General features: G+C 38.1%; 1 protein-coding gene across 1 annotated transcript; it reads left to right on the top strand.

Moving 5' to 3' along the window:
• Positions 1–38: 38 nt before the first annotated feature.
• TRAPPC11 (trafficking protein particle complex subunit 11) lies at positions 39–24,192 on the top strand (the record flags this gene model as incomplete). The annotated part of the gene is made up of 29 exons (XM_079534393.1): positions 39–242; positions 894–1,063; positions 1,487–1,557; positions 2,695–2,809; positions 4,570–4,669; positions 5,415–5,488; positions 5,703–5,799; positions 6,561–6,694; positions 7,033–7,180; positions 7,636–7,729; positions 9,017–9,096; positions 9,175–9,253; positions 9,354–9,408; positions 10,722–10,867; positions 12,308–12,369; positions 12,478–12,610; positions 13,264–13,394; positions 13,891–14,046; positions 15,239–15,426; positions 16,095–16,243; positions 17,752–17,873; positions 18,567–18,686; positions 19,049–19,114; positions 19,217–19,373; positions 20,688–20,796; positions 21,483–21,574; positions 22,439–22,572; positions 22,948–23,115; positions 24,148–24,192. The coding sequence occupies 29 exons, from the start codon at positions 39–41 to the stop codon at positions 24,190–24,192; spliced, it is 3,399 nt and encodes a 1,132-aa protein (XP_079390519.1).
• Between the last annotated feature and the right edge of the window lie 3,039 nt (positions 24,193–27,231).

Below are 27,231 nucleotides of genomic sequence, written 5' to 3'. Positions count from 1 at the left end.
CCGGCCTCCAGCTTCGGCCGGGGGCCGCGGGGAGCGGGATGACTCCGAGCCAGTGGGACTTGCCGGTGGAGCTGTGCTGCCGGCCCATGGCCTTCGTCACCCTCACCGGCCTGGACGTGGTGTACAACGCCGTGCACCGGGCCGTGTGGGACGCGTTCTGCGCCAACCGGAGGGCCGACCGCGTCCCCATCTCCTTCAAAGTGCTGCCCGGCGACCACGAGTACCCCAAGTGCCGGACGAAGGTAGCGAGCGGCCGGGGCCGATCCGAGGGCCGATTCCCGTGGAGGCAGGTTGAGGGAGCCGGGCTTGTTGGGTGCGGAGAAGAGAGGGCTCCGGGCCTTCCGGTACCTAAAGAGAGCTCGCAGAAACGTGGGGAGGGCCCTTCTTCATCGGGGAGCGCATTGACGGCTCCAGGGGTTTCGAACTACAAGAGGGGAGACTTGGATTGGATACCAAGAGGCCGTTCTGTGCTGGAACTGCTGCACGCAGCTGTGGGTGCCCCATCCCTGGAGGTGCCCGTGGTTGGATGGGCCCCGGGCAGCCCGAGCTGGTGGGGAGCACCCAGCCCATGGCAGGGGGTGGGGGGCATTGAGGTCCCCTCCAACCCAAACCGTTATATGCTTCCACCATTCGCTGCTTAACCTTTTTTGCCGAGTCTGCCTGGTACCTGTTGTCATTTGTTGGGTGCTATCTTGGCGCTGGGCCCTGTTGCTGGGGGGTGAGGTGCGTCTTACTTGATAGGAAGAAAAGGCTTGAGGGGAAGGATTGTAAAGGAAAGTTAAGAAACGTAGCCTCAAAGGCCGAGAATGTGCTGCCAGTTCCTCTTTTCCCCTATACTAAAACAGATAGTGAATGGTTTTAGTAGACTGTTCTAATCACCTCAATATTTTCAGAGGACCTCCTACGAGTGGTATATTCCAAAAGGGATCCTGAAGACAGGTTGGATGAACAAACACCTGAATTTAGTTCCTGCACTTGTGGTGGTGTTCTATGAACTGGACTGGGATGAACCGCAGTGGAAAGAAAAGCAGTCAGAATGTGCCACTCGGGTTGAAATTGTCAGGTAGTGTTCCATCTCCTTTGTAAGGTGCTACAAGAGTTTGGTGAAGTGTAAATTGTGGAGTCTTTTCTGTGTTGTAAAACATTTACATATATAATCTTCTTATATGCAAATTAAGTGGATCCTGACTTTTGCTTTTTAATGTACAGCTAGAAGTGAAGGCACTTTTTGTGTGGCTTATTTGGTAAAGTACTTAAGTAAAAACAGCTTCTGAAGTGTTGTTTGCTAAACTCAATACAATTATGCTTTCTTATCTTGATGAAGGGGCGAGCACCATGTTCTGTAGATGAGGTAGCGTATTCTGTTCAATTTTATTTCTTATATAGCATGCTTTCATTGCTTCTGTGTAGACTGAAATGGAACTTTTATCTGATTATTCACAAATATGAAGGGTAGCATTAATGAGCTGTGTTATTTTTATTCTAGGCAAAGTTTGCAAGGAAGAAATACAAAAGTTGCTGTCGTCCTGATTCAGAAAAAAACTCCATTACCTCCAGGTACTAGAAAGCCTTGTATGTAATTGTAATGATCTCATTTTTCAGAAAGGCTGACTGTAGTCTGTTGCATTAACTGCAGTTCGTGATATGATGTCATCTGAACACAAAATACATTGAGGCTGCAGGGAGATGCTGCTAAGCGCAGTTGGAAAATGTGTGAAACTTTCATCCTTAATTACTTACTCTCAGATCTGGCCCATCTCTTGATACTATGTATCAAAAATGGTTTGTTAGTATAGTGCCCACAACAATGTGCTTTCATAGTAAGTTGTATTTTAAAACTTACTTGAGATCAAGAAAAAGTGAGAGGGCTGAGAGCTGGGGGTAATTGCAGAAACCTTTAGTTGAACTCTGTATTAATCAATGAAACTTTGAAGCATGAGAGAAGACAGCTTGTGATTTTTCATGCATGCATTCTTAGCTAGCATTGGGAAGTGCTTTTGTGCTTGGTATGTTGTTGAGTATTCTTTGAGTGCCATTTTTGAGTGAACTTAAGCAAAATATAAAGCTTCTTTCCAGCCATCTCTGCTGCTTGCTACGTTTTCCCTCTCTGTGCAAGAACTTCCTTGGAAGAGGTAAATGCTGTGGAAGTCACATCTTGAATGATCCTTTCCTACACCAACTTTGGATGTGGTGGGGAAGTCGTCGTATTTCTCAGATGGCTGCTACTCTTCTCTGGATTTGAAGAAAATCCAATGTTTTTTATGTTGGACTGAAGAAGCCTTTTAATGTCGAGATCCAAAGTAGGGAATGTAGAGGGAAAACATGAGTTGAAGTGGGGCGGTGAAACTTGATGTGTTTTAATTTTTTGTTTTTCTAGAACCACTGTTTCAGCTCTACGTGCATATTTGCAGTGTCAGGCAAGCCATTATTTTATTTAAGGTAGAAGATATTCAATTCTATGAGGCAGATCAGAAATTTAAGGAAAGGAATAGTCATACTTACACCTTGGTGCTAGATAAACCACTCCTAGTAGGTTTGTGTAATGTGGTCCCCTGGATGAAGCATGTAATATTCAGAAAGAACTAAGAAGGAATTTGTTAGATTTTCTTGTACCTTGAACTGACTGAGATTTTGGAGGTCACTTGACACTGCAACACCACATAGTGTTACCTGTGATTTTCTTGCCTTTGCTAGGCGAAGACGTTATTGCATCAGAGAGGGCAGCAGCTTTATGTAATGCTTGTGACCTTTCTGGAAAATCCCTCTTTGTGCTTCCACACACTGATCATCTTGTTGGCTATATTATAAGGTAAGCGACTGTAAATCACTGTTTTGATCTGTGTGGCAATGGAGATGGTGAGAGTTGACAGGCTGAGATGATGGCTGTCTGGCATGCTTGCTGTAGAGCAGCACTGTGTGTTTCATCTGTTCACTGGAATTCTTCCCGTTGTTCTGCAAGCTGATGAATCCCACAGTTCTCCCCCTTCTAAGTGGGGTTGAGTTATGATGTCAGAGATGTTGCTCTGTTGGCTTCCAAAGAAATATCGTTAAGTATCTGAAGATGTTCCCCTCTTCATGTCAGATAAAGGGAAAGCAGACTTTTCTACTTCTTTCATGGTTTTATCAGTGCTGATTCTGAATTTTTTTTTCCCCCCCTCAAATGTTTTGTTAGTTGTAACTCTATTAGCAAATATTTGCACTTTTTCTCCTCCCCACCTCCACTTCCTGGCAGTATAGATATCTTGGTATTTGTACTAAGTAGTAATTTTCTGAGTGCAAATACTATCTTTGTCATTTCTTTACATTCATCACACTTCTTATTTTATCATATACAGAGTGTATAGCTTCAAATAAATTACCAAGACCTTTAAAAAAAAACAAAAAAAAAACAAAACAAAAAAAAAAAAAAAACAGAACAAGGAAGAGAGTCTAAAAACACAAGCTGAAACTAAGGCAATTCATTACTGTCTCCAGCTTTTTGAAGGTAGGGCTATATTGTTAGGGATTAACAGCTCATTATACTCAATTTTTTTTTAATGTTTATATATTCATGCACAGAGTTTCTGATTCTAGTTGTATTGACATTTTTTGTAGTAGTAAAATATACTTATTTTTGAAGAAAAGACTCTCCTTCTCCCTGTGGGCTGATCTGTCTTATACAGCTGCTACATGGTGCTAACATAAGTATGCTAGGCACTTATAATTTATCATGCTTTCCTTTTTTTTTTTTTTGTCTGAACTTATAGTTGTTCAGTGCTTTGTTTCTATCCCCATCCTCTCTGTTGTGTGGCACATAGAACATGAGTTGGGATCTCCTTTAGCCTGCAGTCATCCCTTCTCAGCTAAATCACAGGTCTGGTACTTCATCCTTTATTCTCTACCTGTGGCCCTGCTATGGAATGCATTTCTTTCCTGTTCTGTTTGTTTTTTTTTCCTCTTGCTCTGGTTGATTTTACTCTTTGTCCTGATCATGCAGCATATACTTAAGTCCTCTTTCACCTCGTACTGTATTCAGTGCTCTGGGCCTTTTTGTCTCTCTTCTTCCCCCGTGACTTGTCATTGGGCTCTTTATCTTGTGGACATAAGTTTGACCTGGTCTGTGCCTTCATAATCTTCTTATCCTATATAACATTTTGCCTTCCATTCCTCCCTCCCCCATCTAGCCCAGACAAGAAGAGTTTTGACCTCCTTATCTCAGGAGCCTCTGCAAGGTTTGCTTGCTCTGACTGAGGGATCTCCATTTTCTATTGCCTTGCAAAATCCTGACAGCTTATCAGTGGACTTTCTCACCTTAAATATCAGAGATTGTTGTGCTAGAAATCAATACATGAAACTCTCAAAGCTCCTTTGTTTTGTGCCACATCTCCGTGAGGTTTTGTGTGAAGAGTTTTCATCTGCGTGCACTTACTGTGTGTGGTAACTTACAGAAGATTGTAGTAATATTTCAAGCTATTTCTGCCAAGCTTAGCATAAGCATGATTTAAAGTAACTTACTGGGAATACTGGGAAGTTACTCAGATTCCTTGTATGTGAGAGAAACAGTGAAACTTATGAGCAACTTTGTTGCAGATTGGAAAACGCGTTCTATGAGCATGCACAGACTTACTATTATACAGAAATAAGAAGAGTCAAATCTCATAAGGAATTCTTGAACAAAACCACTCACCAGGTAATGTTACTCCATTTTTGCAGTATTATGCAAGTTGAATTGCACGTTGAAACAGGAAAATAAGGGCTGTTTTTTTTTTTTTTTTTGCTTAAACGTTTTTATTTCGCTCCTTGCCTCCATCCAATTTAAAAGTTTTTCTCTCTTGGTGTAGCAAGTTAATTGGCTTTTTTTTCTGTAAGATAAACTTTGATTTTGATTGGTTTTGCTTGCAGTTTTTGTTTTCCTTGCATCTTGAAGAAAGAATCATAGCCCAAAAATGAAGTTCTCTAATTTCCAAACAGTAACTATCGATATGATTTAACCAATTTGAATGTAGTATCTTAACAACCTATGGGAAGTTGTATCCTTAGCAACTTCAAACTTGAACTCTATGTTTAGCTTTTGCTTTTTAATTGTCAAATATTTACTTAGGTGCACAACTGCTGTTGAGGTTGCCAGCCTCCCTCTTTCTCATTTGGAAGCTGGGATCCAACAGTCATGTTCTGAACAAACATGTTAAAATTTTGGGGTGTTACAAAGCTTCTCTCCTTTTCCAGGGTGAGAAGCTTAGTGCAGATTCAGTCTGTTGGAGACTGATTAGTGCTGTGTCACGGTGGCACAGAGAACTAGGAAATAATTGCACAGGCAGTCTTTAAAGCCAGTGGCTCTGTTCTGTAAACCTCTGAAACTATCAACTGTATCTGATTTGTAGTTAAAAGACATGTTCAGATGACTGTGAATGATGTATGCTGGTTGTGTTTTGCAGCTTCTATTTGTTAGACACCAGTTCAAAATAGCATTCTTCAGTGAGCTGAAACAGGATACGCAGAATGCTCTCAAGTAAGGCTTGTGTAGTCTTCTCCCATCCTCTCAACCCCAAATTATCCGCCTGTAGCTTAGCATTGAATACTTTCTCAAATGCAAAATGAGTTAAATGTGTAAGTAAGGGATACCTTCTTAACTGGAAATGACACTGTTTTCTGATGTAAGTAATCATGTTCTTGTATTGTATTATCTTGTATGAATTCACTCTAATTTAAGTATTTATACTTAGAAATTACAGGACTGCATATAATCTTGTACATGAGTTGAGGGCTCATGAAACAAACATGCTGGAAATCAAGACCATGGCAGGATTTATAAACTACAAGGTAACAAGCGTTCATTCTCATCTTCGACAGCCTGTACTTAAAATAAGTAAATAATTTAATTACTTAGTGCATCTTTAATGTATAAACCTTTTAGTGTTCTGTGTTGTGGGGTTTTTGTTTGTTTTGTTAAGGAGGTAGTTTAGAAACAGCCATCAATGGGGCACAAGTTACACTCAGACTCTCAAAGACTGAATTCCACACAAAAAGATCCTTAACTGAAAATGAGTATCTGGAGGATTTACAGTTAATTTGATATGCCGTCATTTTGAAGACTGGACCCCTTTAGTTCTTTCTTTGTGCAGGGGGCATGAAAATAAGAGCTACTTGTTTCTTGAGTATTTTTGTTATAAACTTAAACCACAGTAGTTTAGTTATTCCTTCTGTGGAAAGTAAAGTAATCCTTTAAGAATCAGATCATACTTTGCTGACATTCTGGGGAAATTTAAGTGAGGCAGTACTTTTATACCATTCTAAATGATCCTGAGGTTGGACTCCGTCAAATTCCACCTCTCCTTCTTGAAATGACTACAGGCAAAGTTAATGTTCTTTCTAGTGACTCTGCAGCCCCATCCTGAATTGGCTGAGTTTTCTTCTATTGGTTATTTGAGGGAGAAGGGAAGAAAGATAACGTTCGATGCAACAGAGAACCACATGGCTTTGGGTTTCACTTTACATCTGTTTTTCTTCCTCTATTTCCTGTGCTATTTGAACTCTTCAGAAATACATTAAGTTAGTATAGTTTGTGTTTTTGTTTCTTCTAGATCTGTCGCCTCTGTTTTCAACACAATACTCCACTGGATGCAATTGCTCAGTTTAGGAAACATATAGACTTATGCAAGAAAAAAATAGGAAGCGCTGAACTGGCTTTTGAGCATGCTGCCTGGATGTCTAAACAGTATGTTTTTGCTTAGTAATGTTTGTTTTACCTCCTACGTATAACTTTGTGAAGCTCACTGTTTTGTCTGGGTAAGATAAACTCTGAGCTCTTTATGAACAAGTGCACCTCTTTCTTACATAAAAGCTGTGTGCTTTGGTTTTGTTTTGGATTGATTATCATCACCTTTTCATGGGGAAAGAGCAGGGTATGCCAGAAATGCAGCTGTAGAAATTAAATGCAAAAATTCAGAGAAACGTTGTCTGTCTTAAGACTAACCAGAACTTTTAGCTGAAATGCCCCTTTTGGTTCATGTTGCTGTTCTGTACCTAAACTTAATTATAAAAATCTTTTTATAGGTTTCAAGCTTTTGGTGACTTGTTTGATGAAGCAATTAAGCTGGGCTTGACAGCAATTCAAACTCAGAATCCAGGTTTCTACTACCAGCAAGCTGCCTACTACGCTCAGGAGCGGAAACAGCTAGCGAGTATGCTTTGTAACCATGATGTAAGTTGGGAAGGGAAAAACTGCTTTGCAGGTAACCAAGTAGTGAATCACCTAATGTTATATTCTCAAATTGTAGCAGAATATTCTGTAATACATGTTAACAAAAAAAAGAGAGATTATTTCCTTTCAAATGCTTACTAGCAATTACTTGTTAGATTTTATATTGGTAAGATTATTATCATGAACAAATGAATTACTGTTTACCTTAGTACAAATTATTTTGATATGTCTAAAACAGTTAAAATATCTTTGGGTATATAAAACCTTATTGTTTTGTTTTTCCAGTATACTTCTCTATACTTCCACTTGTATAAAAATACTGCTGTGTACTGCCAGGTTAAGTTTTAAAGGAAGCTCCTTTTGTGTGCCTGCCTATACTGAAGCGTCAAAACACTTTTAATGCTTTAAAACAAAGTATAAAGCTGTTTTTATGACCATATTTGCTAAATTTACAGTCCTCTGTGGGATATCCCAACCCGGATCCCTTGGAAACACAGACTGGAGTGCTTGACTTCTATGGGCAGAGACCATGGCGGCAGGGAACATTAAGTACGTTTTGGTGTCTTGTATCTGTTGAGTTCTGGCAAACACTTTTGGACTCACTGGCACTACCAACTAACTTAACAGGCATAAGCACATAATCCCTTTTCCACAGAGCAAGATGTAGGGCTGAGAATTCACTGTTGTGTTAGTTGGTGATATGACATTGAACGTCACATCACCAGATGTCAACTGGAAGCTCAGTGAATGTTTGATCTCTCTAACAAACTTAAAAAAGAACGTCAGCCTTAGGCAGAATTGGGTATTCAGCAAAACTGCTTAGGCCATACTGAAGTGCTGCTGCTGTTTGTAGTGCTGACTTGCAATCAGTGTGCTGCAGTGAATGTATTCCTGGGAAAGAGACAGTGGAGAACTGGAGAACTGTTACTGCAAAAGTAACAGTGTTCCTGAATTGAATTGCTGTAAATTCATCATTCCATCGGTTCTTGTCAGCTGTAGATTTTTTTTTTTTCTGGAATATTTGTGATTTTTTTTTTTTTTTAATTGGTTTGAGAGGATATCATGACTAGATTTTCTTCTAAGAAGGGAATTTGTTTTTTTTCTTGCTAAAGAAGTAGTTTTTTCTGGAGTTCAAACATATGCATATGTATTCATGCACATATTCATATTTATTCATGCATAATATATTTATATATTATATATATGTTTATGGTTGACTAATTTTTTTAGCTGCCTTCCTTTTCTCTCTGGCTGTCTTGTCTCCTATTCTTTATTCCTCTGTCTTTTGGGCACTGTAACTTTTTCACTATCCTCTTCTTTCCTGTTCTGTAAGTACTTTAGTATGACCTGTTCTACCTTCAAGTGTTACTGTTTAAAAATGTCTACTGCCAGAGTTAAACAGTTCAGATGAAGAGAAACTTTACCTGCTAAGCTTCTTTATGATTCCGGGTTCAGGCAAGGGTGTGCGGTCTCTTGAAATATGAGCTTGAATTCTTACTTGTGATAATATAGGAAAGGAGCTACAGTTTTTTTAACGTGTGCTAAATACTAATAAATGTGGTCTAAAGACCTGATTAACTTACTCAAAAACAGGAAAACGTAGTAGCTTCAGGCCACTTCTTTTGAGCAAAATGGGAGCTATTTCATCCAGACTTTGTCTTCTAGAGCAAGGGAGATAAGTCCTTAGTGTTGTATCCATCTCCTAGGAAACAGAATGTTTAAGGACTTGAGTGTGTTTGCATTGGACCTTGTATTAGATGTCTCACCACAAAAATAGTTCCCTTCAGGCCTGAAGACAAAACTCCAGTGTCATGGATTATTCACTGTCTTATGCAGGCTTTGATCTTTCTGATCCTGAAAAAGAGAAGATGGGGATCTTATCTCTCCAGCTGAAAGAAAGAAATATCCTTCATTCAGTAAGTCTTATTCTGTTGAAGTCTTTTTTGACATAACTCTAACATTACATGTATGACAATATTAATTTTATCTGTCAGGAGCTAATAATTACCCTGTTGAGTAATGCTGTTGCGCAGTTCAAGAAATACAAATGTCCAAGGATGAAAAGTCACTTGAGTGAGTATAAGTAATCAGATGCATCTCTTAAATTCACTTTTACAAAGACTTTTAGCATTAGTCTGATTACATCTTTCTTGTTCATTTGTTTTTTAAACAGTGGTTCAAATGGGTGAAGAATATTACTTTGCTAAAGATTATGCCAAAGCTTTGAAGTAAGTACCTTCCCTGACTGCTTCTTTTACACGTTACTTTTCTCACTGTGATGTCCTGTCTTACTGATGTGGTGTAGTGCTGGAAGCTTATCTGAGATGCTGCTAGTACCTGTGTTTAATCAAAGCATGAGCTTTGAAGTGTATCAACTCAATTTCTACTGCAGAAAGGAAAGCAGATGTGATAAGTCAGTTGCTAGAATAGGATAGCTTCCAATGTAAATTGTGGTTGAAAATTGCATTTGTGGCCAGGTCTTTATTATTGCTGTTTCACTCCCCCAGGAATGATTTCTGAATTGGATTAATACAGAGTAAGGACTTTAAAGTTACAGAATTTAAAAAAAATAATAATAAAAAAAGTTAAGTCCAGTTTTGTTTGATGTAACAAGATAAATAGCAGAAAGATTCTTTTGGTGTCATTTTCCTATTAATGACTACAGAGCTGGGAAAGTTTAGTATTGAGGTGTACAGCTACTGGCTTTTCTGAAGGTGTCTTATTTCTAAGGGGAAACAGCCAAGATCATATTAAGTTGGAGCTCTTAATGTTTCTTTATGTTTCAAAGATCGCATATTCTGAAGAGTAGTTTGGGCTAGAAGGAATGCTTAGTTTTCTTACTAGATAATTGGAAGCTATAAAAAGGAAAAAAATAGGGTGGGATAAACAGATCAATTTGTATCAAGCCAGATTTTTGTGTGAACAAGGATGAGTTTTAAACAGGCACTCCTTTGTGATTAGGTGTGCAGAAACTGTTTTTAAACCAAGTCCTTTCTCTGCATTGTGAGTATTAAGTGAGAATTGCTCAGTGTTAAAGCTATGGTATGATGTCCAGGTTTGCCTGATAAAGATTTGTGTATGTTGGCTGGAGATCCTTGAAACCCTTGAAGGGAGCTGGACATGGAAAGAAGAATAAACATCTCAGCATGAGGAATATTAAGATTCCTCAGTTTGGAAAGGGGCTTTTCTGTGTCTTTGGCTTGATTTCCTGGAAGCTTGTAGAGCACCCAGCACTTGTGTGTGTTTCTAATACAGTGCTAGACTGTGGCTTGTCTATTCAGTTATTTTATTTCTTCTTTGTGTGAAGACAGGTGAGGCTTCCTATTTTCTTGTGAAAATTATTCTAGCCTGAGATAGAAATTCATGCTGTGTATTTCTTTACAGTAACTTTTACTAGAATATATGCTTCCATATACAAGCAGTTGGCTTGGATTTAATCTAGTGCTTGTTTTAGTAAAGATAATTTTTGTGTTAATGATAACAAATGAGTGTCATAAAATAGAGGAGTGTGTAATTTGTTTTTCCTCTCAATACTTTGCAGGCTGTTAGACTATGTTATGTGTGAATATCGCAGTGAAGGGTGGTGGACTCTTCTCACTTCCATCCTGACGACAGCTCTCAAGTGTTCATACCTGATGGCCCAGATAAAGGATTATATAACATACTCTTTGGAACTATTGGGTAGAGGTACTGTGTTCAGAAATGTACTCAGTTTGCCTGTGTAGAAAAATTGACGTACATACATGCGTGGCAGTCTGACAAAGCATTGCCAGATACAGTGCTTACATTGCTTTGTATTAGACTGCAAAGGGTGTGTATATAGGTAAATATATGCCTGTGCTGATTTCTCAGCTGCAGGAAACTGAGCTTTCATGCTCTTCTATTATAGTGGCCTTCCAGTAAGTAAAGGAGGCCTGCAGGAAAGGTGGGGAAGTTCTCATTTTCGGGAAAGGTAGTGATAGGACAGGAGGTAAAGGTTTTAAACCAATAGAGACTAAACTGAGATTAGATACTAGGGGGAAATTGCTTACACAGAGGGAGATGTGGCACTGGAACAGATTGCCCAGAGTAGCTGTGGCTGCCCCATGCCTGAAGGTGCTCATCCAACCTGGGTTGGATGGTGGCCCTGGGCATCCTGATCTAGTGGGTGGCAACCCTGCTCACAGCACAGCTGTGATATTCAGACTTGTCTTTAGGGTCCCTTTGAAACATTTCAGTGAATTCAGATAGACTCCATCAGGGTATCTGAGGCACAGAGCTTTGCTTGAGGCTGGCAGTTGTATTGCTAAAATTGTTAATAATGGAAAATCCCTGAGTTCTGTTGATGAGGGTATGAAATTTAATATAGCTAAAAGGAGAAGTGTTTTCCACTAAGTAACAAAGCCAGGGCTTTTTTTCCTGATCTCCAAAATGACAAATATGCTCATCAAATCTTCTACTGGAATTCTGCTGGTAAAATATGCATGCAGTATCTTTGAAGGAAAAAGTGTGGCTTAAAGTAGCTACTTGGTAGCTGGTTTTTATAATAGCTGCTACTTGACGTTGCAGAAATAACCCTTGCATGCCCTGATTTGCCAACTAATACCAATTTGAGGTTACGTGTGGTAGAAATGTTTTCTTCTCTTAGCTAGGCATGCTATCCTGCTTGATATTAAGGAATAATAATTAAAACAAAACTACCTTTGTTTTTCAAGGGAAGACCACTTATTTTTTTAATTGGTCTATTTTTCCTCTGGTCACTGCCTTGAGCTGCTGTTTCTAATCTTATCCAAGTTTCCTTGTACTTCTCAGACATTTGTTCTCTATTTCACCTGTTCTAAATAACAGTAACAAGAAGCTGTAGATATTCTTACCAAGGGAAAATCCCAAGAAATGTTATGAAGTGCTGGTCTAACCAAACAATATTCTACTTTGTTCTAATGAAAATAAGTGAGAACACTTGAAATGGAGGAACTTATGAAAACAAAGTACTTTGTGGATGCACATAAAATCTGGGGGGCAGGATTTATTTTTCGAAGTAGTTTTTCCAAAATCAAAATAAAAAGAAGTGTTTATTTTTAAGATGAAAATAAATAGTAAAATAAAATGTTTCTGTGTTGTAATCCTTGGTTTTGTTTTGTTTGCTAGCATCTACTCTTAAAGATGATCAGAAATCTCGAATAGAGAAAAATCTGATCAAAGTTCTAATGGTAAGCCCTAAACCTCCTATTACCCTTTCACGTGTTCTTAAGAAGGGGATCAGTGTTTGGTAACCTATTTTTTTTTATTGTTGTTTATAACCTTCTATCTGGATACAGAATGAGAGCCCTGATCCTGAACCTGATTGTGATGCTGCTGCTGTGAAAGCGTCACAAAAGTTGTGGTCTGACCGTGTTTCTTTGGCAGGCAGTAATGTTTTTACAATAGAAGTCCAAGATTTCATACCATTTGGTAAGTAATGAGTCTTCCAGCAAATTTACAGGAAGTTAAAAATAAATAAATAAATGTGAGTGTAGTTATCTCAAAGACACAACTAATTAGGATGAAATATACACTGTATATTAAAGTCAGCAAAAATATAAACCTTGCCAGCATTACTGTTCTTCATCTAAGTGACTAAGAAGCAATGGGAGGACCAGTGATCTCATTCTCAATGTAGACTACTGGAAAAAAATTGTTTTGAGCTTCATGTGTGGTGGGTGGACAAATCCTCTCAGTTTCCAGCTGTGGCCATCTGTGCCTTTATACATGGCGGAAGTAGTAAACTGTTTTTTGACAGACTTCTGTTCTTGAAACAGAACTCTGAGGAAAAAGCAGAGTGTGTTCAAAGCGCTGCCTTTCATGGGAAGAGGGCATGAGGGAGCATTACCTGCAGAAGTGTAGTTAAGTGTCCAGGTTTTGTTTTCCTGCTCAATATCTGCTTCTGTTCCCCTTTGCAGTGGTTTCAACCAAGTGCTGACAAGTAGCTTTCTGTGACAGTGCAAGTAGCCAAACCTGCCTCACGTCTGCATAAACGCAGAACAATTCTTTTCAATAATTGTTAGGGGAAAGAGTGCTTCTGGAATTTAGTGGTGTAGTTTAACAACATTTTTCTTGAATTCTAGTGCAATGCAAAGCAAAATTCCTCGCTCCAAGTTTTCATGTTGATGTTCCTGTGCAGTTTGATATTTACTTAAGAGCTGACTGTCCTCATCCTATCAGGTTTTCTAAGCTCTGCATCAGTTTCAATAACCAGGTAATCATATTTTAGTTCTGACTTAATGAGAGAAACTTATGATAAGAGTAGAATACTGTCTGTTAGCCTTTTCAGCCAAAGAAAAATTATTTGAAGTGCCTTTCCAAAACCTGTGTTAGAAGTTCAGTTCGGGAGATGTCTTTTCTTTTTGCATTATCACTTCTGACTACTATATTGATATTCTGTTATCTTCCCAAATCCAGTTTGAATAGTTATAGTATCTCCGTTCTTCTGTAAAACTTCAAAATTATCCTTCTGAAACTTTAATGTCTTATTTCTTGTGGTGTTTTTGCATAAAGTTACACTAGTGAATATCGTCTTTTTCACAAGAAATTGCATTGTGATGTACCTGCTAAGCCTAGCTTCAGTAATGAGAGAGACGTTAAGAACCATTATAGCTTTATCCAGTAACACAGAGCATTAATGTCTGCTATGCTAACATTAAAATGTCTCAAGTCTGTAACTACCAATGTTATTTGCCATGCTTCCACTACAGGATTACAACCAATACTGTGTGGTAGAAGAAGCTTATCAAAAAAGCGATATTCTAGAACAGTCGTCCCAAGGACCAATGTGCTTAGTCCCTGGTAAAACAAGGAAGTTCACATTCAAATTTGTTGCAAAAACTGAAGATGTAGGAAAGAAGATTGAGGTTTGTCAATTTATTGTACACCTTTCATACTTTTACAACTGCAAACCTACCTCTATAATCACACATCAGTTATGAGTGACACTGCAGTTCAAAATGATTGAATTTCGTTCTTGAAACCAAATGTCAAAAGGAAGTACAAAATTTTTTTTATTGCAAATACCAAGAAAAACACAAAAAACTTAAGTATTATTTCAGGCTTTTAAAATGTGCAATACATCTGTGTGGGAAGTGCTGAGTCACGGCCTGAACCTCTGATGGATCACCTGAGGCGAGCCATGAGTCAGCAGAGGAGCACAGCTGAAGGCAATTCACCTGTGCTGCAGGAAGGGGTGGAGTCTGGCTGCACCTCTCATAGACCTATTTAAGAGCTGGCTACCAGTGGGGAAGGATCTCTTCTGGAGATCTGCTCTGCTGGAGTTTTGTGAGTGAGCCCAGGATAGGGTTAAACTTTCTATCTATTCTTTTTTTATTATTATAATCTGCTTTGCCTAACTCTCTTGTTTATTTCATAATTATAACATCTTGATATTCATTGATTATACAACATCATTCTTGCTTTTTTTTTTTTAAGAAAAGTGTACCTATATATATTTACACACAACTATGGAGCTGTGCCCCCACATTGCACCCACTTGAGCCTGGATCCTTTTCCACTACAGTTTTTTTATTAAATAAAAATTTTGTGGTGGTGAGGTGGTGTGACTTTGGTCAGCAAAGCCCCCGGAAGCGTTTTGGTGATATATAGGTACAACTAAAATACTTATGTTAGAAGTCTGTTTTTACAACCACAGAAACATAGAATGGCCTGAGTTAAAAAGGAACTCAAAGATCATCTAGTTTCATCCCACCATGCTATGGGTGGGGTCACCAGCCTCTAGACCAGGCTGCTTAGAGCCACATCCAGCCTGGATTTGGAATGCTTCCAGTTATGGGCCATCCATAACCTCTCTAGGCAACCTGTTCCAGTGTGTCACCACCTTCCGTGTGGAAAAATTTCCTCCTAATATCCAACATAAATCTCCTCAGTTTTAGTTAAAAACTATTCCCCCTTGTCTTACCACTATCAACCCGTGCAAATAGTCATTTCCCCTCCTGTTCATATGCTCCCTTCAAGTACTGGAGGGATCACAATGAGTGATCTCAAATCACAACATTAGAAAGCTAACAGTGTGTTCAAACTTTTATCTATCAGATCACCTCTGTGGATTTGATCTTGGGTAGTGAATCTGGCCGATGTGTGATTCTGAATTGGCGAGGAGGAGGAGGAGATGCTGCTTCATCTCAAGAAGCATTGCAAGCAGCACGTTCCTTCAAGCGGAGGCCGAAGCTCCCAGATAATGAAGTTCATTGGGATAGTTTGGCTATTCAAGCAAGCACAATGTAAGTAAAAATTGAAAAACTTATCATTGGGTCTTCTGTGAAGTCCTTATCACTGTCTAGAAGAAGATCATGTACTTGCTGGGACTTCTTAGTGTGAACTTCTTAATATATCTTTGCGTAACTGGCAGAAGATAGATACTATCTTAATTCTTTATGACTTTTGAGCTTCCAGATAGCTAGAGATACAGCTAAACCTTACCTTAATCTCTGATCATGCCAAATATGCTTTAATTCCTCTCCTCACCTAACTCTGGGCAGATTTTTGACATTTTTGTGCGAACCAGAAGCCATCATACTCACAGAAATGTATGCACAAGGAATCTTTTGTTGGAAAACAATCATTAATAACTAGGCTAACACTAACTAGGTCTATTCAAAAGAATGAAATCAGATTGCTGTTGGTGGGGGCGCTTCCTTATTTTCTGGCAGAAAATCTGAACTATTAATGCTTTCTAGTGGGCTTTCAGTATTTTTAGTATATATTTTCAGTATTTCAGTATTTCTAAAATTGTTACCATCGTGCTGCTTCTCAGTAGTATTGTCTCCTAATTGAATAGCCCGGTAGTTGTCAGAACTGTCTGAACAATAGGCTGTTTCAATCTCTTTTAATCGAGGCTTAAACTCATTATTTAAGAAACATACAGTAACTGAGTCTTTTCTCTTTAAAGGATTATTTCTAGAGTGCCTAACATTTCTGTTCAACTTCGTCATGAACCTCCTGCCCTGACTAATGAAATGTACTGTTTGGTTGTGACTATCGAGTCACATGAGGAGACAGTTGCCAAAGATGTTAAGCTTACTGCAGGTTTAAAGCCAGGTATTTCAGGTTATTTTGTTTAATCCAGCAGTATCCTAATAGATTCCTTGTTTTTTTTTTTATGCAATGAGGAGACCTATAGTAAATGGTTCTCCTGCAGTAATTAAGGGCCAAGCCAAAGGTGAGTGTTGGGAATGATGAGATAATAGTGATAAGAAAGGCTAGCAGTCTCATTCAGTTATGGTTATTTCAACCTCTGCTTGTCAGTAGTGTTGCATTCATGAAAGATGGGAATTAGAAGTGTGAAAGAGAGCATAGAAGCTTTGGCATTCTTTCCTAATCCCTTATTTAATTTGCTCAGTGTTTAAATTTTTATTTTCCTACAAGATTTTTCATTTATTTATTTTCTTGCTGAGGGGTAAGCATTAGACTGCTCTTGATGAACATGTTCTAAGAATAGGTCTACATGAGTTTTCTTCTTTCCCCACTACCTTTCCCTCCTCCTTCTCCTCTCCTTCACCCTCCCTTCCCCCCCACAAAGTCTGGGGAGCAGTGAAGAAGACAATATTCCTTTCAGTGAGATGTAAACTATGCAAATATTGTTTCAGTTAGCTGGGTACAGCTATTACTGGCAGTTTTCAAGATGCGAAGACTAAAAGTTTATTATGAGTATGCCTATCTGTGGTTATCAGAAAAGGCAAAAATATTTTCTTAAGCTATTAGCATATAGGATGCAATGTGTGCTCTGAAATAGAACTACATTCCCTTTTAAATCAGTGGGGTGTTCTTTAAACTTAGTTGGTATTTAGGCTTGGTTCCTAAAGCAGTGGGTAACAGTTGGTCTTTTTTTTCCCCCCTCTCCTCTCCCTTTTGATCATGAATCCTAGCACTTGATGCACAAGGTCGTTATGAGCTTGCTGATTTTGCAGTAAGAGCAATTAGAATTTGACACTTCATTTATAGTGAAGATAGTATGTTTTCTGCAGCTGAAATCTTTTTGCGAGAAGTGACTCATTTTGCTTTGAAATTTATCCAACATGATTGAGGTAACGTTGTTATTCTAGTCAAGCCTTGACTGAAGAATAGTGGCATTTAAGATCTGTGCATTTTTCCCACCTGTTCTCAATGCAGATATGGAAGAACAATTTTAAAAGGACTTAAAACCATTAAGTTGTACTTTTGAAAATGTAACAACCACAGAACTGTGAAACTTTTTTTTTTTCCACATAAAATATAAAGAAAAGCTAGGTCACATAGTTGTGATCATGTTGTGTTTTGTGTATGGTAGGGAATATGTGGATAGGATTTCTTTTTTTTCTTCTAGCCTAAACAAAATGGGGAAAAAACTGCAGGATGTGAACCCTGTGTTTAAAGAAAAAAAACCTAAGGTGCTGTCAGATCCCTTCAGTCTGTACTTCAGAAAGCTTCTCTCAACCAAATGACAATGCTCATTCCTAGTTTGTTGCTTTCTGAGCTGAATGTCCTATTCTTAGTTATTGCTTATATGCTTCAGTGATTGTAAGCCTGTGTGGAGATGTATAGATATGTAAGCCTGTCTTTAATCCCAGGGCAAGATGCCAACTTGACTCAGAAAACTCAAGTGACTCTTCGAGGAACAGACACATGTGATGACTCCTTTCCTGCATTGCTTCCTGATATCCCTGTAGGAGATCTGCAACCAGGGGAGAAGGTGAAATTTTCAAAAGAAAAGTAGATTTCTTTTTTAAATTTCAAAAGAAGGTAGAAGATTTCTATATCACAGTTAAGAAAATGGGGAGCAAGACTTCCATGATGTATTTAGTTTCCCCTCTCTGAGCTGCTAAATGAAATGCTCATGGCATAGTTTGCACAATGTTTACTTGTAATTTAGTATTCCTTCAACTAGATCACCTTTTTGGCTGGTCCAGGGATAGGGCATATTCTGGTATTGATGATACAGCTGAGAGGATATAAAATAAGGAGGCTTATCTCAACTGTTAATTGAATTTACTAGCTACTGGGCAATGGATAATAGTTGGCAAGTGTGATTCAATTTGGAGTCAAATATGCAGATGCTATACCAAATTCTGGTTGTGGCTAGTTAGTCAGAAGTTGGGTATATCATGTTACATGGGAATGGTTCTTTTCTGGCACTGTTAAATAGCAGATGATCAATAGGGAAGCAGCTGGAGCTGTATTACTCTAATGGAGATCTTATACTCTGTGGTTAAGATCATGCAGTTTAGGAGATAGTTAATGATCAAAATAGTATCTATAATAACATTTACTGTACTGTTGCTCTCTTGGTCCAGGTGAGATGATGATCTAAAGTTTTGGACAGTTCTAGGCCTAACTGATGTATCCTAGATATAGTATGGCTCATAATATTTCCTTCATTTTGCAGCTGGAAAAACCAATATACATTCGTTGTGGAACAGTTGGTGCAAGGATGTTTCTTGTCTATGTCTCTTACTTGATCAACACTACTGTTGAAGGGAAAGAAATCCTCTGCAAATGTCATCGGGTAGGGTACAAAGATGCTCCAGTTACTGAAGGCTCAGTCTTGAGGTTAAAAATATGTCTTGCGTTTTATTACTGTATCTCCAAGATCCTTAAAAGCATCTAGTAGATGGGGGCGTGGAGAGGCAAAATGATTCCCATACTGATCTAATTTAGGATGAGCAGCTTTGTAAGTGTAATCAGAATTTTAAAGAAGCTGCTGTTTATTCCCTATTAAAAAAATAAAACATTAAAATAAAACCCTGGAAGAACTTAAAATGATGATGATTAAAAGTAGAATTGTACTTGTAACCTTTGATGTTAGTTGCCTGAATGTAACTTACTCCCTCTTTTCAAAGACTCTGGCTCTTTTTGTTACCTACACAGGATGAAACTGTAACTATAGAAACAGTGTTTCCTTTTGACGTTGCCATCAAATTTGTCTCCACGAAGGTATGTGTTCTGAGAAGCTGTTGGTATTGTGGAATTGTGCCGCTTCTAATAGTCGTGCCCTGTTTAGTGAGAAATAGCCAGGTTTTGTGTATGTCTTGACAGCTGGAGCACTTGGACAGAGTTTTTGTGGATATACCATTTTTACTGATGACAGACATCCTGAGTGCCTCTCCTTGGCCCCTCACTATTGTAACCAGCCAGCTACAGCTGTCAGCTTCCATGACCTCAGTAGATCAGCTGGAATCTTATGTAGAAAATGGTAAGTTTTCTTAGGTTCTTTTCTGTCATGAGGATATTTTGTTTTTAATATTAATGTAAGAAAGTAAGTGTGGATGACTTTTAAACAGGATTTGCTGATCAAACTCTAGAAGTAGCTGCTTAACACTTTCTTCACTTACCAGCACACAATTTAAATGGCTTTAGGTTCAAAATGTAGTTCTGCTTCACAGTTGATCAACTAAGAAAACGTGATAGGTGGAATCAAAATCCTAAGTACAAGAGATAAAAGGGAAAGCACCTGAGAGTACTTCTGATAAACAACAGATATACATTTGAAAAGATTGGCAATATTTCCATTGTTCATGAACTTTGTATACTTTGTTGATTGTAAACAATTTATCACTTCAGTCTGAAATTTCGTATGTCCATGTTTCATGTGGATGAAACTGAAAAATGTAAAGCTAGATAATAGGCTAGACAGAACAATTAGAAGTAAAAATACTTTTCTTATTTTATATAAAGTAAACAGCGTTAACTTTTAAAGCCAAATAAATGGAGTACTTACAGCAGAGCTGATTCAAAGACCTTCAAGAAAATGTTTTCAAATTTGCTGAGTTAATAGATAGAAAATGTGTATTTTATTTGAACTTTGAATGCGATTGGGGCAGCCTGAATGACTGCCAAACTGAGGGGTAGCTGCATACCTACATATTCAAGAGCTTGCAAGACTGTAGTTCTAGAAATCAATGGTTTTCCCAGGTCCATTAGTCATCAGAGTATGATATTTCACCTTTAGCTCTGGCAGCCTAAGCCTCTAGTTGTTGCTCCTAAAGGGCTAACAGCTGGGAGGTACAAACCATTTCAAATGCTAGCTATCCAGCTGCCTCGGTTTTATTGTTGTGATATTTTTTTCCCCTTGCAGGACTTAACAAATAACAAAGTAATCTTTTAGTACTATTTTCTTTAAAAATCAATTGTGTTGAAGTATTGGCTTTTCATTTTAAAACATGCTAATGTCTCGGAATCTTCTGTGGAAGAGAAGTGTAGAGTTTGATCTGTTGCATGCCAAAAACAATTGCAAAATGAACTCTAAGTTGGCAAAGACTTGTTCTGTATCCACCTGGAAAATCCTCACAATGCAATCCAGAAAGTAAGCTGTCATATATTTGTATATCCCACCCTTTTACGTGTTGGGATACTTTACAGTCTTTATTGAATTTGCGTATGGTGTAGGTATAGATTTGCAGACCTTTGTCTGAATGTTTGTGTCTGTATAATACTGACTGTTTAGGCTTAATGAGTGGTGTCTGAAGTATTGACTGTGCATTGATTTTAAACCAAATCTTGCTGATAGTTGTCTTACAGACAGGTGAGAGTGCCAGTGAGTGCTTTTGCCTGCGATGTCCTCCAGTTACTAATAGTGGTGGAGTGGCAACTGGATGTTATATCATTTCCTGGAAGAGGTATGCAGCTCTTGGCCCAAAAGGGGAGAGGCAGTCAGCTGCTTTGATTTTTGAATTTGAATTGAATTGATTGAATTTGAATTGAATTGAATTGATTTGAATTGGTTTTCGAATGATGGTGATTTTTGGCTTTTTTTGTATTGGGTCTTCCTGTAACAAAGATTGTCTAGACTTCAGATCTTAGTAATAACCTGGTTAGGCTCTGGAGTAAATACTTATTTCACTTTTTTTTTTTAATGTGGTTATAGTTTTAACGTTCCATGAAGCTTTATTCTTTGTAAGATCTTAGGTCAATTATAAAGCCTTCCACTCTGTTTTCACTAACCATGAAATATTTCACCTGAAGCCAAGTCAAAGTGGTAATAAAATGAACAAACTTTTAAAATGGGAAAACTATTTTCCCTCCCTCGACTCTGGGTTTGTATTTGCTCAGTTTTCAAAGATAAATGCTCAGGTATATCTGTCTTCTAGTTGTTTTGAATATAGAGCAGTTTAGTGTTCTTACTTGCCTTTCGCTATTTTATCTCAATGCAATGGCACTACTTGTGTTCACTTCAAACAAATATAAGGGGATTTTTTTTTTTTTTCCACCACTGAAATTACTGCAATTTTAGTTTTAGTCGTATATAAGTGGTGATCCTTTAGCATACTCATTGCATTGCAAAACGTTTGTTTTTCTTCTGCAGAAGTTCACCTGTGGAAAGTGTACCTGTTGTCAGTACGGTCATCACTCTGCCACACGTGATTGTAGAGAGCATTCCCCTCCATGTTAAAACAGGTAATGTTAATTTGGTAACCTACACGTTCTGCCTAAAGGTTTTAAATCTTCCCAGGTAAATGAGTGCTACATTTTGCAGCATCAAATTTTGTGCCTTGCATTTGCTGTAGCAAAAGGCAGGAAATTGGTGATGGGTTCTATGGGCTTAGTGAAAGAAATTGCCTTATTTGAATTGCATTGCCCCTCTTCTCACTTCTCAGTTTTAGGAAAAAATTGGAAGATAGATGTATGAATATGCAGTTTCAAAAGACTACAAAGTTGTATTGCGTGGCAGCACAGGCCACATTACCTCTACTGACACAGCCTTCCCAGTAGGGTTTCTTTTGATGCCTTTGGCAAGAATTGTTCCATCCACCCACACCCTGGCCACTTCCCAGGAAAGAAACAGCCTGGAGAACTGGAGCTGCTTACGGGCAGGTGAACTGTTTCTCTTTTGGCACTCGACCTGCACAAGAGCAGAGCAGTAGTGCAGAGCTCATTGCACACACACAATTACTGTGATTTCTTCATTTTGTTTTCACTTGCACTGATCTTCTGTCATTCTTTCCTGATGTATTTTGACTATCACAATATCTAATAGGTTTGGCAAGCTGAAGATACTCAGCAGCAAAGTGGCTTTTTCAGTTAGCATTCCTGAATAGTGTGAACAGTCAGGAAGCTTTGTAACTAGGTATTGAGTAAGTGGAAAACCTAACAAAGTTCTGATCCTTTTTTTTTTTTTTCTCCTTGAAAATCTCTTGAGAAATGCTGAAGATGTCTAGTTACTTTCTCATTTCAAAATCTTCACTGCTCTCTAGGCTTGCTTGTGTGTGAAACTTTTAAATGTGCTTTTTTTTAAACTTTGAGATTACTTTCTTTTTAAAGATCTGCCATCATTTGGTCGAGTTCGAGAATCCCTCCCTGTGAGATATCACCTGCAAAATAAGACCAATTTAGTCCAGGATGTAGAGGTGTCAATGGAACCCAGTGACGCATTCATGTTCTCTGGCCTTAAGCAGGTATAAAAATGTCACCTTTCCTAATCCTTTTGGTTTCACTGGTAGTGAAAAATACGTTGATTACACTTGCACTGATGTTCAGTGATGACAAATTCATTTTGCAAATGTTGTATGGTAAATTGTCTGGAAGACACAACATGAAGACTCCTTCATAAGAAAGGTCAGATGGAAGCCTGATTAGGAGCTATGTGTCACAACTGAAACACCATGTTAGCTATGAACTGTAAGTTTGTTAGCTTTAACTAAAAGAGGAAAGTAGTTGCATAGTTTACTTTGTCCAACTCAGAGGTTGGGAGTAACATATAAATAAAGCATAAATAGTAAACTGTTTGCCACAGAACTTACCTATTTGTGGTTTTTTTTCTCTTTTCTAAGATCCGATTAAGAATCCTTCCTGGCACGCAGCAGGAAGTGTTATACAACTTCTATCCTCTGATGGCTGGATATCAACAGTTACCATCTCTTCATATTAACTTGCTGCGATTCCCAAACTTCACTAATCAGTTGCTCAGACGATTCATACCTACACACATCTTTGTAAAGGTAAGACACTGAGAAGTGTTTTGTGTTCAAAGGCTAAAGTTATAGAGGTTGAGCAACCTCTATGATTTGAGGCTCAGAAACACCGCAATACTCCACACCTCCCTAAACTTCTGAAAACATATCCTCTCACCCTCTCATGAATCACCCTCTCTAGATTTTCTTTAAGTATTGTGGATCTGAAGACAGCTTAATCAAAACAAATAGATCTTGTGCTTCTAAAAAAAAAAAAAGTACTTGATGTTTTCCTGCTGCAGTCTCCAGAATATTGTATTCACTTCTTAGTCAGACTCTGAGCAAGCAAGGAACCTGAAGAGTTTGTTTATATGAGTAGAGCTGGACTTGTTCAGGCGTCTGTAAGCCTGTTTTTCTAAGACACAGGCCTGGCATTCTTTCAGTTTTATTTCAGCCAAAAGAGATTGACAGCACATGTAAAAACTGAAGTTCTGCCTATCAGTGGCTTTTCTAGATTGGCTGTTGAGATGTTGTCTTAAGTCAATACAGGAGGCTTTTTTTCTTCAAAAGCAGTGTTCTCACCACTCCTGTTGAATCTCTTTAGGGTTCAGAATGCTTATCCTTTTGCTTTAGAGTTGTCAGGGCCTCAAAGCACCTTGTTCTAAACCTTGTTCTAAGAGTGCATTTTCCTTTTTTTTCTTTAACTCTTTTCTCTCCATCTCTAATTTTGCCTAAGCTTTTCCAAGAAGTTTTCAGTTTCATTCCTGTTTTATACATTATCAGCTTTTTATACTGCAGCACTCAAAGCTCTAATCAGCAAGGCCTTGTGTAAAGTTGTTTGAATGTGTATGGAGATGCTCTTGACATTTAACAGGGCAGTTATAAGGAGCTGTAGCCTTAACAAAATACTCACTAGGCCAAACTCAAATTTCAGTTGGTTGTCATTCATATTTGTGCTACTTCTGGAAATCATTAGAGATAAGGATAGACTTAAGGATAGATGATGTATTGTGAAGTTAGTTTCATAAACTACATGGAAGATGAAGGCTGTTAACAGTCTCTATTCTTACTTTCTTAAAGCCTCAGGGTCGTCAAGCAGATGAAAACTCAATTGCAGCTGCATAACTTCAAGACTTGCACCTCTGCACTTAAAGAAGATGGGAAGTTGCACAGAATACATAATGCTTGCTTTGGAAACATGGCTTTGATCAAACCATAAGAATTATTTGTTTTTAATTACACCTCTTAACAGAACTAATATTTAAAACAAAAAGTCTTTCATAGACTGTCTTTAAGGAAGAAACATGGGGAAAACTTGGTGCTTTAACAGGAACATTGTTTTGAAGGTAACTTTGAATGTCAAACTCTTAAAAGTATTACTTTCTAGGCACATTAAGTATCTTGAGTGTTTAAGTGAAGAAATAAAAATCTCTTTTACCAAAACCAAAAGACATTTTCACAATTAACAGTAAGTTGAAGTGCTAGGCTTGCACTTTACAACACTGAAAATGATTATTCTTTACAAAAATGTGCTCTGTGCCATTTGCGTGAAGGGCAAAACAGGTTGTGCAGTAGCATATGAGTGACAAGTGATTAATTTGTGTTGTTGGGATTGAGTGGCTTGCTAGTTGTTAAAAAGGGTAAATCTGAAAGGCGTTTCTTCTGGGTAAGCCATACATCTGGGTTTGAGTTCAGAAATAGCTGGTCTAATGAACAGATTCATTAATTCATAACAGGTGGACTGTCCAACCTCAACTTAATGTGGTTTTGAATTACTTTTGCACATGTCCAGATTGATGATGTCTTAATAGCCCCCTTCTGTGTCAATTAAAAGAAAGACATTCTACTGTTGTACAGCTAGAGATGAACTGGTGTTTAAAATACAACAAATCCTGTACATATTTAAAAAGAACAAACAACAAGCATTGTGAAAACTTCAGTTGTTTAACTTTCTAAATGACATTTTGCTTGGAGAATATCTTATTTATTGTCAAAGTGAAGTTCTAATAAATAGCTTGTAACAGAGTGCTTTTGAAACTGTCGTTAGTTGCACTGTTTTCAAAGCTATTGCTTCATAACTTTGTGATCTGTCTTATGGGCTGGCACATGCATTTGTGGCATTGAAGTCCAAGATAACAGCTCTAATACTCAGTTAAAGGCATTGGAGAAGTGTGGAAGTCTTCCTTACCAGGGAAAGGATTGTAGGCTCTTCAGAAATCCTGAGAAAATATGAATGAGCATATATAGTTTCTCTGCAGAGTACAGGTAGAGCTGTATTATGAGGTGGTTAAGCAGTAGTGCAGAGAAGGAAAAGATGACAGACTAATCATGCTGGAAAGAACAAATGAAACCTTCTTTTTTTTTTTTTTTTTTTTGCTGAAGTAGCATCCATGGAATAGGTATCTTATCTCATTATTTAAAAGACAGGAATGGAAAAATTATTTCATTTCCAGAAATGTTTTTTTCTTTCAATAAACCAATCAGATTACAGAAACTTTGGCACCTATGCTACTGCTTCTTACCAGACATGTTGATGCAAGTGATGCAAGTAGAGAACTATGATGCTTTTTTTCCCCACCACCTGGAACAGCCTAACAACAAAACAGTAATGCACATTTTTTTTGAGAAAGGGAAGGACATAAATGCTCTTGTGGTTACACCAGTACTGAAGTCTTCAATGATTTACACAAGTATGTTATTTAAAATTGTGAGTAATAAAAATTGGTACTGTATAAAGAATAATATAGAAATGTAAACTTAGGCTTTGGAGGAAAGATTACTTTTCTGCCATGGTTGCAGTTTCTATTCTTTTTCCCACTTGCAAAGATAGTATTTCATTTTTAGTGTGATCTTATTGTAGCTGTGAACTCTACAAAGCAAAGGTTTTCATCTTGGTTGTCTGCAAAGTACCGGGCACACCTTTTATGCTATGTAAATGACTGATGTGAGTGAAAACATGCACAAAGCAGGAACCACCTTACTAAAAATGCTTGAAAAGTGATTAATGATGGCTATCTTACTGACTCATAAGACTAATGCTGAAGGGGGGGATGTTTGTGATTCCCTTTGGAAATCTTGAGGAGATAAAATGGTGCATTTACTTCAGTGTAAGTGCAGGTTTTTTATTGCTTGCTCTGTTTTGATGAGCACTATTCAAACTTAAATGTATACTACTTAAATGTAGTTTATTTTAATTGGAACTAATTAAGCATCAAAGAAAAGAGAAGCTACTTTTAGACTGGCTTAAAAATAACTTGAAGGAAAAAAATTGAGATCAACATGTTCAGGCTGCTACTGAACATGAAGCAGCACTGGCATCATAATTTCTTCCCCTTATATGCTACTAAGTACATGAGGGGGGAAGAAAATGTCCCATCACATTTGGCTACAAGTGATGCCCTCAGCCAGGAAAGTACTCTGGCCTTCTTCATTTGTTCTGGTCACTAAGCTCTACTTGCAAGAAGTTCAGGAAAGTAAAGGATTAAAACGAAGGTTATTTTATCCTTTCTAACTTTTATGGTCTTGCACAATCTACTCAGATCTTTGCTTTGCAGATAGGTTTTGGAGAGCTACCAGTTGTGTGTTGTAATGAAAAATGTTTCTCTTTATGCTTTCTTGGCCTCTGCTTGGGAGGCTGGGATTTCTTAGGCAAGAATTCTGCCTTGACTCTCCAGGTTTGAAGTTGCCACATGTAGTAGGAAGCAAAAATAAGCTGTCAAAAATCAAAGTTAGTATTTTTTCTAAGCACCTCATTCCTTAATGTGCTGTTTTCTGAGAAGCAGTGAGCTTTGTCTCTTTTCAGTGAAGTCAGGCTGAAAGTAGCAGTCAGTGGGCTCAATCTTACTCCAACATACTTTTCCTGTTGCTCCTTCAGGGATGCTTTTGGTAAGAGACCTGTAGGGCTATAACAAGTAGTAATCTACTGTTTCAAGGACTGGGCATTTTACCTGAGGAGCTGAAGTGAAGGATGGAGACCTGTGCAGGAAGGACTTGTGTTGAGCTTTCTCAAATTCAGGATAGCTGTGTGGATTGTTCTGTCTCACAGCTTTCATATCATGTGTGTTCAGCTTGCTCAACCAGGTACTGAAACAGCTTCTACTACCCTAATGTTTGTCCTATTGCCACACTGATTTGTAAAATAGTTCATTTGTAATGCTGCTTAGT

The sequence above is a fragment of the Tetrao urogallus genome (genome assembly GCF_951394365.1).
Source record: "Tetrao urogallus genome assembly, chromosome: 4".
Lineage (NCBI taxonomy): Eukaryota > Metazoa > Chordata > Aves > Galliformes > Phasianidae > Tetrao > Tetrao urogallus.
This window is presented reverse-complemented; position numbering and strand designations above follow the sequence as displayed.